Genomic DNA, 13,020 nt, shown 5'->3' with positions numbered 1-13,020 from the left:
AAGGGAGAATTCCCCGACAAGGGAGAACTCTCCGGCAAGGGAGGGCTTCCCGGTAAGGGAGAAGTCTCCGGCAAGGGACAGCACCAGCGGCCCCCCGACGGCGGAGACCACTACTGCAGAACCTGGTGCAGGTACTCCTCTTGCTTCAAAACTTCCCTTGGGTTCTTGCTGGATTTTTCTTGACTCTTCTCCCCTTGCCGGCTGTCAGACCCATCTGCTGCGGAGCGGATGGAGACCGAGGTCGCCGCCGAGGACGTAGCCGGCGCTGGTGATCCCGCCGGCGCCGAGGCCACCAAGGCTGGCGCCGCGGCGACTAGCGAGGGATCTGGCGATCGTACTGACGGCCCAGAGGCCGCAGGAGCGCCGGGCGCTACACCGACCGCCGACCCGTCCGCCGAAGCCGCAGCGCCAAGCACCGAGGAGCCCCAGCCGGGCGTTTACTTGAAGGCCGGCGAAGGCGTCTTCATCAACCTCCCCTGGGCGTCAAGCTCCAGGGCGCCGGTCGAGGGGGAGATCTTCGACGGAGAAGTGCTTGCCTCCGTGGGGTTGACGTTGGTCGACGCGCCAAGCAGCAGCAGCAACGAGCCCGAAGAAGAGCGGCTGCTGCGGAAGTTGATGTCGCTCTACTGCGCGCGGCAAGCCAAGCTGGAATCCCGCGAGGCGCTTGTCACGAAGGCAGGAGCGGACATTGAAAAGCGCGCGGAAGAGCTCGGGGGTTTCCATCGGGAAGCCCTCCGAAATCTGGCGGAGGAGCGGGAGCAGCTCGCTGAAGCGCAGAAAGCCTTCCTCCTCGAGAAGGCCGAAGTCGAAGAGCGGCAGCGACTTGCCGCTGTGAAGCTAGCCGCGGAGGAGGGCGAGCTGGCGCAGCGGAAGGTCAATCTCGACGCCCACGAGGAGGAGCTTGCCGCGCGCGAGGAGAAACTTGGCGGAGCCCTCAAGCGAGCAGAGGACGCTGCCGCCGCCGCCGAGGCCGCCAAGAAGGAGTTGGAGATGAAGGTGGCGCGGCTAGAAGCCGATCTTGCCGAGAAGGGCAAAGAGCTCAGCGCCGCCAAGGTCTTCAACGTGGATCTTGAGTTGAAGCTAACCACTTTGACCAAGACTCTGGACAGCGCCAAGAAGCGGGAGGCGGCCTTGAAGGAGGAAATCAAGGCCGATAAGGCGCTGCTGGAGAGTGCTGCCGCCGCCCAGAACGCCTTCAGGGAGACTGTGACGCACTGGACGGAGAGTCTTGTGAATACCGCCACAGACATCGACAAGGAGCTGGCGCAGCTGGGGATGGAAGATCTCGGGTATCCCTCCGACGACAACCTCCAACCCAACACCAAGCTCGTCCTGTTCTTCAAGGGCGTGGCGACGGCCCTTCAGCGGCTCTGGGAAAGGATCCCCAAGCAGCTGGCCGACGAGTCGCACAAGATCTACGCGGGAGCTCTTCAGAAAGTGTTGATGAAGGTGGCCTTCCGCAATCCGGGCCTCCGCCTCACCAACATCCTCAGGACCTTGCCGCCGGAAGCTGATCTGGAGGAGCTCAAGGCCCTTGTCGCACCCATTGTGGACAAGGTGAGCGGGATCAAGAGGGTCGAAGGCGATCGCGTAGATTAGGCCGCCCGTTTCTTCTTTCCTTGTCGCTGTTTATTATGTCATGAAAACAATCTGTTAGAGCTGCGACAAGCTATCTTTGTAATATAGCTTTGTTCTATGGAATGATTGCAATGTTATTCCCTTTACTTGATTCCTTCCTTTGTATGTTTTTTTACCCTACGCTTTTAGGGAACTTGCCGGTGCAGGCACCAGAGCCGCGAGCGCTGAGTGCGGGACGTCAGCAGCCTGCTGGCGGTGCCGCTACTGACAAGAAACTTTGTCGCAACTAGTTGCAGCTCACTTAAGTTGCTGAGCAAACTCGAAACAAAGTAAGGGCGCTAGCGGCTCACTTAAGTTGCTGAGCGGACTCGAAGCAAAGTAAGGGCGCTAGCAGCTCACTTAAGTTGCTGAGCGGACTCGAAGCAAAGTAAGGGCGCAACTAGCTACGAGTTGGTTCCTCCGCGCACAGGTTTTCCATACAAAGTGCGGTCGTTCAAGGGAGATAACTTAAAATTTAAAAAATTTGATTGCTCAAACTTTGGCAACTTAGCTTTTCTGTTGTTTGCTTCCCGGCAAGGCAAAACTTTTCTTGAACGACGCCTGGTCCATACCATCGTCTTCTCCTTCCCCCCCGGCAAACTTGTGGGCGAGGGGAACCTTCCTTTCAAAAGAAAGAAGAGACAATACAGATATGGGCCTTCACGGCTCGTTATTGCTTACCGTGGGGTAGGTGCTGCACAAAGTGTCAGATCATATATGCCAAAAATAGAAAGCATGAAATCGACAAAATGTGCGAAGCACATGAGCTTTACTTATGCACGGGGTCTGCACCCGGCTTTGTACAAAGGATTACATGCAACAGCGGCAAGACTTGTACAAAAGGTGGTTGCCGGAACAGGTTCCGACAACCGCGCCTTACGGGTAAAACTTACGAAGATGCTCAATGTTCCAGGAGTTGCTCACCGGAATGCCATCTTCGGTCTCAAGGCGGACAGCGCCAGGCCTAGTGACTCGTTTCACCCGGTAAGGGCCTTCCCACTTCGGCGTCAACTTGTTGGAATTCTTGGCGGACTGAACTCGCCGAAGAACAAGGTCGCCTTCCTCGAGACTTTTGGCGTTAACTTTGTGGCTATGGTAGCGGCACAAAGCTTGCTGGTAGCGAGCAGCTCGCACAGCAGCTTGAAGACGATCTTCCTCAAGGAGCAGCGCGTCATCTTGTCGCAGCTGCTCTTGCTCAAGCTCATCATAAGCGAGCACTCGAGGTGACCCGTATACGAGTTCCGTGGGGATAACTGCCTCTGCTCCATAGACTAGAGCGAAAGGTGTCTGGCCAGTGGCTCGATTTGGCGTCGTCCTGATCGACCAAAGAACCACTGGCAGCTCCTCGATCCAGTTTCTTCCGCACTTGTGCAGCCTGTCGAAGGTTCTGGTCTTGAGCCCGCGCAGCACTTTAGCATTTGCCCTCTCCGCTTGACCGTTGCTTCTCGGGTGAGCAACAGAAGCGAAGCAGATCTTGGCGCCAAGATCTTGGATGTATTGCATGAAGGTGCGGCTCATAAATTGTGTACCGTTGTCGGTGATTATCCTGTTAGGGATCCCGAAGCGGCAAACAATCGACCTGAAGAACTTGACTGCTGACTGTGCTGTCACCTTTCTCACTGGTTCCACTTCCGGCCACTTTGTGAACTTGTCGATTGCAACGTACAAGTACTCAAAGCCCCCGACAGCTCAGGGAAAGGGGCCGAGGATGTCGAGCCCCCAGACCGAAAATGGCCAGGATAAAGGGATCGTCTGGAGAGCTTGAGCTGGTTGGTGTATCTGCTTGGAATGGAACTGGCACGCTTCACACTTGGTTACTTGTGCAGTTGCATCCTAGAGGGCTGTTGGTTAGAAGAAACCTTGCCGGAATGCTTTGCCGACAAGTGCTCTTGCGCCAATGTGGTGACCACATATGCCTCCATGTATCTCTGCCAACAGCTTTTGTCCATCTTCCCGGTGAATACACTTCAATTTCACGCCGTTGAGTCTTCTTCTGTACAGTGTCTTGTCAACAAACTGGTACATACTTGACTGCCGGGCTACTCTTTTCGCTTCTTCTTGCTCTTCGGGAAGTTCTCCTGTCTGAAGGAAACGGACAATCTGCTGCGCCCATGCTGGAGCTTGTGGCTCGACAACAAGGACTAAAGGCAAATCTGCGGCTGCGGGAACGTCCGCTTCGACGGCAAGAACCTGCGGGTCTGCCGGAGCTTGACGTTCCCCGGCAAGCTTGCCGGAGCAAAACTTGTCGGGAGCTTCTGCTTCAACGGAACAAACCCTGCGGTTTGCCGGAGCAGACTGATCCTCAGCGCTTTTGGCGTTGATCTTGGGGACTGCTGCGGGAACGTCCGCTTCTACGGCGAGAACCTGTGGTTCTGCCGGAGCGTGTCGTTCCCTGGCAAGCTTGCCGGAGCAAAACTTGTCGGGAGCTTCTGCTTCAACGGAACAAACCCTAGGGCTTGCCGGAGCAGATTGCTCCGCAGCGCTCTTGGCGTTGATCTTGGGGACCTTCTTGGCGGCGGCTTCAGGGAGCTCTGCCGGCAAATAGTCACCAGAAACCAACTTCCTCTTCTTGCTCTGTCTAGTTGATGGCGTCACGGACGGTTGAGTCAACTTGAGCACAAAGATCCCTGGTTCCACAGGTAACTTAAGTGCGGCGCACTTTGACAGGCCATCTGCAATGGCGTTCTGAGCTCTTGGAACATGTTCCATTTGTAGGCCGTCAAAGTGTTCTTCTAGTTTTTTCACTTCGTCGACGTAAGCTTCCATCAACGGACTCTGATAACTCTTGTTTACTTGGCGGACGACAAGCTGTGAGTCACCCCTGACAATGAGCTTCTTGATCCCAAGGTCTGCCGCGATCCGGAGACCGGCAAGCAAGCCCTCATACTCTGCAGTATTGTTTGTTGCTTGCTCATTGGGAAAGTGCATCTGGACTACGTACTTGAGGTGCTCTCCGGTGGGTGCGACAAGCAGCACACCAGCGCTGGCGCCTTGCAGCGAAAAGGCACCATCAAAGTACATCAGCCACACTTTGCTTGCTTCCTTGTCGGGGATGCTCGTTTCTGGAATTTCTTCATCTGGTGTTGGCATCCATTCTGCTATAAATTCTGCCAATGCTCTGCTCTGGATAGTTGAAGTACTTTCAAATTTGAGGCCAAAGCTTGACAGTTCCAGTGCCCACTCAACAATCCTGCCTGTCGCTTCTGGATTCTGCAGTATCCTCTTCAGCGGAAAGCGAGTGACAACTGTGATCTCATGTGCTTGGAAGTAATGGCACAGCTTTCTCAAGGCCATGAGAAGGCCGAAAAGCAATTTCTGCACGCTAGAGTACCTTGACCTAGCCCCCTACAGAAGGGAGCTGACAAAGTAAACTGGGCGCTGCACCATTTTCTTCTGTATCTCTTCTCGCATCTGCGCAGATTTATCTTTGTCGAGACCAGAGCTTGTCGGGGGAGCGCCCTGCTTGTCGCTGGATGCGCTTGCCGTGGTTGCTGGCTCGTCGTCTGCCTCCCTCTCTGCTACTAACGCAGCACTAACCACTTGATTGGTTGCCGCTATGTACAGCAGCAACTTCTCTTGTGGCTTAGGTGCGACAAGTATTGGAGGGGAGGACAGGTACCTCTTCAAGTCTTGCAGCGCAGCCTCCGCTTCCGGAGTCCATCTCATTGGACCTGCCTTTTTCAATAATTTGAAAAAGGGCAGGGCGCGCTCAGCAGACCTAGAGATAAACCTGCTGAGAGCAGCCACGCAACCGGCAAGTCTTTGTACATATTTGACGCGCTTGGGTGCTTCAATCTGCTCAATGGCCTTGATCTTGTCGGGATTGGCTTCAATTCCCCGCTGAGACACGAAGAACCCGAGAAGCTTGCCGGAGGGGACTCCAAACACACACTTCTCGGGGTTGATCTTAAGGCTGATCTTGCGCAGATTTGCAAAGGTCTCGTCTAAATCTTGGATCAAAGTTGCTCTGTCCTTGCTCTTGACCACTATATCATCCATGTATGCTTCCACATTTCTGTGTATTTGCGGCTCAAGAGCGACATGAACTACCCTTGCAAATGTTGAACCAGCATTTTTTAATCTGAAAGGCATCTGTATGAAACAGTACGTGCCACATGGAGTAATAAATGCGGTTTTCTCCTCATCTTCTTCTGCCATGAAGATTTGATGATATCCTGAATATGCGTCAAGAAATGAAAGCAAATCACATCCGGCTGTGGAGTCAACAATCTGGTCAATGCGCGGCAAAGGAAATGGGTCTTTGGGACAAACTTTGTTAACATCGGTAAAATCGATACAGAGTCTCCATTTCCCGTTTGCCTTGCGCACGACTACAGGATTGGCCAACCATGTAGGATGGAGCACTCCACTGACAAGGACTGCTGCTTCCAGTTTCTTGATCTCTTCTGCAATAAATTCTTGGCGCTCCACTGCCTGCTTCCTGACCTTCTGCTTGACGGGCCGCGCATGAGGACAAACGGCAAGGTAGTGCTCAATCACTTTCCTGGGAACACCGGGGATGTCAGATGGTTGCCACGCAAACACGTCGACATTCGCCCGCAGGAAAGCAACGAGCGCGCTTTCCTATTTAGGGTCGAGAGTGGCACTGATGGTGAAGGTACCACCAGTGCCGTCCTCCTTGGCGGACACCTTCTTCGTCTCTGGCGGAGCTGCCATTGTCTTCTTACACTTGCCGGTGGAGCTCGATGGTGCGTTCTCGACGGCAGCGCAGCACTCCGAAGAGGTGCGCTTGCCGGAGTGGGCATCAGAACTCTTGCCGGACTTGATCTTCTTCCCCCCGGGAGCTTCAGCGGCAAGTGACTTGTGATCTGCTGCGGCTGCTGCTTCCCGGTAGATCTTGTCGGCACAGATAAGAGCATCCTTCTTGTCGCCGGGGACAGAGATGACGCTTATCGGGCCTGGCATCTTCAGCATGTTATATGCGTAATGAGAGGCTGCCATGAACTTGGCGAGTGCTCGACGGCCAAGTATACCATTGTAAGGCAATGGAATATCGGCAACGTCAAATGTGACCCTCTCAGTCCTGAAGTTCAGCTCGCTGCCAAATGTTACTGGCAGCGTGACTTTCCCCTTCGGCTTGCTCCTTCCCGGGTTGATTCCTTGGAATGTGCCGGTCTCTTCGAGCTCGCTGTCAGGGATCTGGAGTTTTTGGAGCACAGCGGAGGAGATCAGGTTCAAGCCGGCCCCGCCGTCAACTAGCATCTTGGTGACCTTGAGGTTGCGGATAGTTGGTGAAACCAACATCGGCAAACACCCGACTGCAGTTGTGCGATCAGGGTGGTCCTCAATGTCAAAGATGATAGGCGTGCTGGACCACTTCAGAAGCTTGCGCGATTCGATGGGTGGTTCTGCTGCATTGACTTCCCGCACCCACTGTTTGAGTTGGCAGTGCGAAGCATGCAGAGAAGCACCACCGTCAACGCACAAGACCTCTGTGGCTTTCTGAAACTCCTGCTCACTGGTCTCGACATCATCCATGTCTTCGTCGTCATCGTCGTCTTCATCGTTGTCGCGGCCGCGGGGAGGTCTGTCTCCTTGCCGCTGCTTGGCCTTGCCGCGGCGTCCTCCCCGGCCGGCGCGCTTCTTGCCGGATTCTCCAGCACCTCCTTGGGCCCTCTCCTTGTCGCGTCGCTCGTACTCAGCTTTTTGCTGCTGGACAAGCTGCTCGACCTTTTTGCAGCTTTGGAGGTCATGGCCCTTGATGCGGTGAATCTTGCAGTATTGCTTGTCGGAGCCGTCCTGCTTGTCGGCGACCGCCACAGCCTGGCAGTTGGCGCACGCGGCAATCTCCTTGCTGGAGCTACCAACCTTGGCCTGCTTGGCGCCACCTTCGTTGCCGGACTGCTCAACGACTAGCACCCCTTTGCCTTTCTTCTTCCTGTTCCGCCGCCGGTTTTTCTTTGCCGGGGCAGCATCCTCGCTGTCAGATCCTTCTGCTCCTGCATTCTCTCCGGGGAGTCTCCTCCCTTCCTCAGCGCGTGCACACTTGTCGGCTAGGGCATATAGCTCACTGACGTCTCTGATCCTGCACATCGCCATCTCCTCCCGCATCCTGCGGTTACGCACGTTCTGATGAAACGCGCTGATGACCGCGGCGGGGTGGACGTCTGGGATGTTGTACTGTACACGGCTGAACCTCTGAATGTACTTGCGCAGGGGCTCTCCTTCCTTCTGGACGAGCAGATGAAGATCACTCTCTTGGCCATGAGGTTTGTGGCCGCCTATAAAGGCGCCGACAAACTGATGGCATAGATCTGCCCAGGAGGATATGGAGTTGTCCGGCAAGTGCATGAGCCAGGACCTGACGTTGGGCTTGAGCACCAACGGGAAGTAGTTGGCAAGGATCTTATCGTCCCGCCCCCAGTAGCCTGCACCGCGATGGTGTAGATGCTGAGGAACTCCGACGGATGCGACTTGCCGTCGTACTTCTCTGGCACATCTGGTTTGAAATTCTTCGTGCTGGGCCACTGGACTTGCCGCAGCTCACGAGTGAACGCAGGGCAACCTACCGCGTACGGCAAGTCGCATGGTTCCCCTGGCGCATGCATGTCGACAGAGGGCCCAGCGCGCTGGTCTGATTGACGTCGCGCTTCTCTTTGGCGCTCGATGCGAGTACGAGCGTCTTCTTGTTGTCGTTCTTGAAGAACTTGGCGCTGATCGCGGCGAGCTCGCGGATCTGATGACCCGGTGGAGTCGCTGTCGAGGTGGATCCGGTGAGTCGGCGATCTTGGCCTTCGGGGCGGAGAGTGCACAGAGGTTGCACCCCCGCCGGTCTTGTCGCCACCGGCTCGTGCCTGGCTGACTTGCCGCGGCTGCGACGTGCTCGACTGCCGTGGAGTGTCGCCGTTGGCGAAGCCGAAGAGACTCTGGATGGTAGCCTCCAGTCGTCGATCTTGTCCGCCGTTGGAGGGTAATCTAGGAGCAGCTGAGCTCGCGTCAAAGCTTCTGCTGCAGTGGCGGATGGCGGTGGCAAACGGTGCGAGGAGTGGGATATGCTCGGACTTCTAACCACGTTAGAAGGAGCAGTATTCCGTCTAGGCGACCGTGTCTCGCTCACGCCAGCATGTTGGCGTGCATGGTGGTCCTGAGCGCTCCGAGATCCACCAGCTCGATCTTGATCTAGCAAACGCATGGTACCGTGAGTACCATGACGCTGCCGGTCCCGCGCCTCCTGAGACGGGCGCGGTGCATGTACGGACGCCGAGGTCTTGGAGTGCGCCCGGTCATTGTGGGAGCCGGCTACGCCGCCGATGGGCAGCGCAGCCTTGTCCTTGGACCTGGCAGCACCGTGAGCTCCCTCGTCGACGCCCGTTCTTCCGCCGGCGCCTGCCCCATCAGCCGTTTGCTTCGGCGATGGTGGGTTCGGCGCGGACGGAGCATCCGCCTCCGAAACCTTCTTCTTCGGCGACATGTCGATGAAGATGATGAAGATCTAACTCGCGAGAACGCCGGATCTGGTTCACACAACTTCGACGCCCCCCCTACCTGGCGCGCCAAAGATGCCGGGTACTGATCCACGGGCACCTATGGGACCGGCGGACCGGGTCCCTTTCGGTTCGGCGGGGGCGGAGATCGTGCAAAGAGCAAATCGAGGCGATGCACGCGAGCGATTTACCCAGGTTCGGGCCGCACGGATGCGTAAAACCCTACTCCTGCTTTGTGGTTTGTATTGATTTCTTGCTCGGGAGCGCGGAGTGCTACAGTACACACCTGCGGCTAACAAGACCGAGCGTGAGTGTTTTTCGAACCAGCTAACCCCCCTACGTTGCACACGGGCCTCCTTTTATATGCTCAAGGGGTCACCGACAGGTGGCAACGGAGGTAAAGGGTAAAAATGGAAAGGTGCTGCAGTAGGTACAGCTACCTGCTACAGTGTATCATACCTAACCCTGACGGCAGGGGACAAGGGCAATAAATGCCCGTCTGTGTCGCCTAAACAGTGCAAAAAGGGACCGTCAGGGGCGCCACCGCACGCCACGATGGCAAACTTGTCAGCGTCGCTTGCCACCGCGCACCGCAAGCTGCACAGCCTTCCGCCACGTATGCCTGGAGGGGTCCCAGAGCGACACGTTGGTGGATGTGCTGGAGCGCGGGCACAGTGGTGTCTTGCTGCGGCAAGCGCCTTGCCGCGGTTGTTATCTTGTCGCGCCCGGGAGCTTGTCGCTCACCAGGCCTTGCCGGGATGCGTGGTGCGCCGCGGCAAGTTCCTTGAAGTGCCTTGGGTGGCCTTCCCGGCAAGCTCCTCTTGCCGGGGTCTTGGGATGCTTTTGTTAGCCTTCCCGGCAAGCTCCTCTTGCCGGGGTCTTGTCTTTTTGACTTGGATACTTTGTTCTTGAATGGCTCCAAAGGAACCACGGAGGACCTTGGCGGTCACCCGGCAAGCCTTGCCGCGGGATGCTGCGACTGCCCGTGCACAAGTTCGGGATACTAGGGTACCCTTACTCTAGTACACCGACACGGAGTGAAAGAAAAATTATGGTTAGTTAGTGCGACATGCAGAAAATTTCCTTTTAAAAACACAGAGAACTGAAAAAAGACACAAAAAAAGGTTTGGTTGGATGTTTTACCGCTAGCCCATCGGTGATTGGAATTGGTTGCTCTCTAGTGTCGTACTGTTCAGCATATTCATTGTAGTTATCTTGAAACAACCTCTTCCCAATTATTGCAGCTTTGGAGTAAAACTGTGAGTGACAAAAGATTAAGAATAGTGTCAAAACACTAGCGTATAAAACAAAGCAAAAACTGTAAACAGTAGTAAAAAAATAGTAGTCAAAACAGCACTATGGAGCACCTTCTTGTGCTGTTGTGATGAACTTTCAGGGGAAGCAATGTTGGAGAAATCCATTGGTGAGTAACAAATTTTTGCATTGTCCCAAGTGGTCGTCGTGTGTGCAACAGGAGATGTCTGTTTGGTGTGTTGGCAAAATAAAATTAAAAATGTCAGTTGCTTTGTATCAAACAATTACATGAAAAAAATGATTTGACTGAAATAAAACCAAAAACATACCAGGTCAATAATGCCATCAATTCCTTGGAGAAAGTCTCTTGACTTGCATAAATCTCTTGATACCGGCTCTCCCTGTGCACACCGTACAGAGAAATTCCCTTGCAGTGTTTCGTCATCCTTCACAAAAACCAGAAAGGTAAATTGTTAATTCTTACTATACTGATAAACATAATTCCAGGTCAAAAATGTATTGTTTTGTAATAAGCTTGTGCATAAAAACAAGATACACCTATGAGCAGTATCCCTTGACTCCTTCGATGATTGTGTTTCCTTCTGTTCTTCTTTTAGCATTCTGCCAAATAGAGAAAACTTTGAATGGGTGATTATGTAGCGCAACTAAATAAAAAAACTAACAATGAAAAAAATGATTTGAGAATGGACAAAAGAAAACAAAACCTCGATCTTGGCGTTGTATGTTTTGGTATCCATCCATATTGGTCGCCACAAGTCTGGCTCTAATATTTCATTCCCGCAGTCATCAACATCTTCAAGAATCCTACACGTTGGTATGCTATCATCCTCAAAGAAGTATTTCCTCCTTGCGATGTCCAAGGGATGCAAAAAGTCATGTGGACTTTTCCCTTTTAAATCGGGCATTCCCGGGTTATTATCTGTGACGGAGAAAAAAATCATAATGTGGTGGAAGCTTGATGTGTCACTGGGGAAATCTTAACAAAATTTATATATGTTAAAAAGGAAAAGACAAGTACTACTTGTTGGTGGTAAGTTTATATCTATGTCCAGTTCCTTCTCCTCCTCCTTGTGGTCTCTACCTGAAATTCATATTGATTTGATTGTTTAGGAAAAGAAACAAAAATGTGTATTAAAAAATCACTGTAGTTGGCATGGGCATGGTTGAAAGTTTTGCAAACAGAAAAATAAATGGACCTTTGTGGATGTTTCCTTCTTCCTAACCCAATGTAGGTGTGTTCCCTTGCTTGCCCTCAAGATGATCTGTAGAAGTATTGTGAAGAGTTTGCTATGTTGAAAAAAAAGCTCAAGTCAGCTCTGTATATAATAAAAAAGGACTTGTTCACAAAAAATGGGGGAGTGCTTTTGGTATAAAAATAAAAGTGTGTACCTCTGTATGAACAACATTATCTTGAAAACCTGAGAAAGATGGTGCTACGTGTTCATTGTATTCCTACCTTGAATGGATGTCTCGGGCTGTAGTATCCAATACACTTGCAAGATTAGCTGCTAACATGTAACTCAGGCTCGAACTCTTTTCTGGTCCATTGTTTTCACTAATATCTTGTTCCTGAGTGGGTTCATGTATCTTTGCTTGCGTTGTTTTCACCTCTGGATTGTGGATGGGTGTTCCAACAATTTCAATAGTTGATATCTGTTCAAAAAAAGGCCATTGGGTGTGCAAAAGCTGTTAGTTAACAAAAAAGCGGAACAAATAAATAAATTCAAAAAATGTCAAATGACCTCTACAGCTGGCTCAACAACTTTATTGCGTTCGACATGATTTGACAGGGCTATCGGTGTTGAAAATCCTTCTCCATTCTCAACTCCATGGAAAATTTCCTGCCGGGTTGGTGAAACAGTGGATTAACACAAGAAAAAAGAATGTAAAAACCACATAAGAAAACCAGAGAAAAAAACAGTTGTTAATGGGCCACAAAATAACAAAAACCTTGATTTTGTCTTGGACCACTGCTTTCTGAACTGCTGAGGTTGTGGACTCCTGTGATGTTCTTTTTGTTCTCTTCTTTGTCTGACTATGATCTGAGAGCACATAAATAATTATTTTAACACAAAAAATGATTTAAAAAGAAAAGGTTGAATAGGGCACACAAAAAGAAACTTTGTTCATTGAATGAGAAAAACTAGATATGAGAACGAACCACTATTTATTTCGGTCCCATTAGAATCAAATCGGACAGTGCTACCAGATAAAATTCCTTCGTTGGTTTGCATGTGCATATTCTGGCTTGACAACTTGATAGTTTCTTCTGAGCCACTCAATGAAGAGGAGATGATGTGCAGTGTATCAAGCAACACTTGCTTTGCTATCAAACATGTTCTCAAGTTCTCATCCTTCATGCGCTCCTGGAAATTAAGAAAAATATCTTCCTTGACCTGGAAAAAAAAATTATTGGACAAAAAACTCAAATAAGAAAAAGAGGGGAAAATTAGTTTGCTTGATGGTGCATGCTACTGTGTCCAAAAAGGTATTTCATATTTTACATTATCTGGAAAAGAGTTCCCTAAAACCCTTTCAATAGCTTTTCTTATGTTTGAATTTTTTGCAGTACTGGCCCATGCAGCATCTTTCTCTGCGTAGCATGTTTCCACCTCATGTTTTATCTGATTAAAAAAGGGAAAAGGAAGAAAAATGGTCTTAGTTGTGGAACGATGTAAGAAAA

The 13,020-nt window shown here is 51.8% G+C and overlaps 1 protein-coding gene across 1 annotated transcript; it reads right to left on the bottom strand.

The window, feature by feature from the left end:
• Positions 1-6,201: 6,201 nt before the first annotated feature.
• LOC125539809 (uncharacterized) lies at positions 6,202-12,099 on the bottom strand. The gene is made up of 10 exons (XM_087532557.1): positions 12,080-12,099; positions 11,727-11,990; positions 11,534-11,624; positions 11,359-11,418; positions 11,042-11,256; positions 10,875-10,937; positions 10,646-10,762; positions 10,430-10,543; positions 10,206-10,319; positions 6,202-10,081 (listed from the first exon to the last, which is right to left on the bottom strand). The coding sequence occupies exon 10, from the start codon at positions 7,927-7,929 to the stop codon at positions 6,202-6,204; it is 1,728 nt and encodes a 575-aa protein (XP_087388683.1). The 5' UTR covers positions 7,930-10,081; positions 10,206-10,319; positions 10,430-10,543; positions 10,646-10,762; positions 10,875-10,937; positions 11,042-11,256; positions 11,359-11,418; positions 11,534-11,624; positions 11,727-11,990; positions 12,080-12,099.
• Positions 12,100-13,020: the final 921 nt, after the last annotated feature.

This window comes from Triticum urartu, chromosome 1A (genome assembly GCF_056163025.1).
Source record: "Triticum urartu cultivar PI428250 chromosome 1A, HENAU_Tu73, whole genome shotgun sequence".
Classification (NCBI taxonomy): Eukaryota; Viridiplantae; Streptophyta; class Magnoliopsida; order Poales; family Poaceae; genus Triticum; species Triticum urartu.
Note: the sequence above shows the minus strand (reverse complement) of the source record. Positions and strands in the feature narration are given on the sequence as shown.

Excerpts from the sequence above, each read along its gene's own strand:
- LOC125539809 (XM_087532557.1), bottom strand. The coding sequence starts at position 7,929 with ATGCACTTGCCGGACAACTCCATATCCTCCTGGGCAGATCTATGCCAT.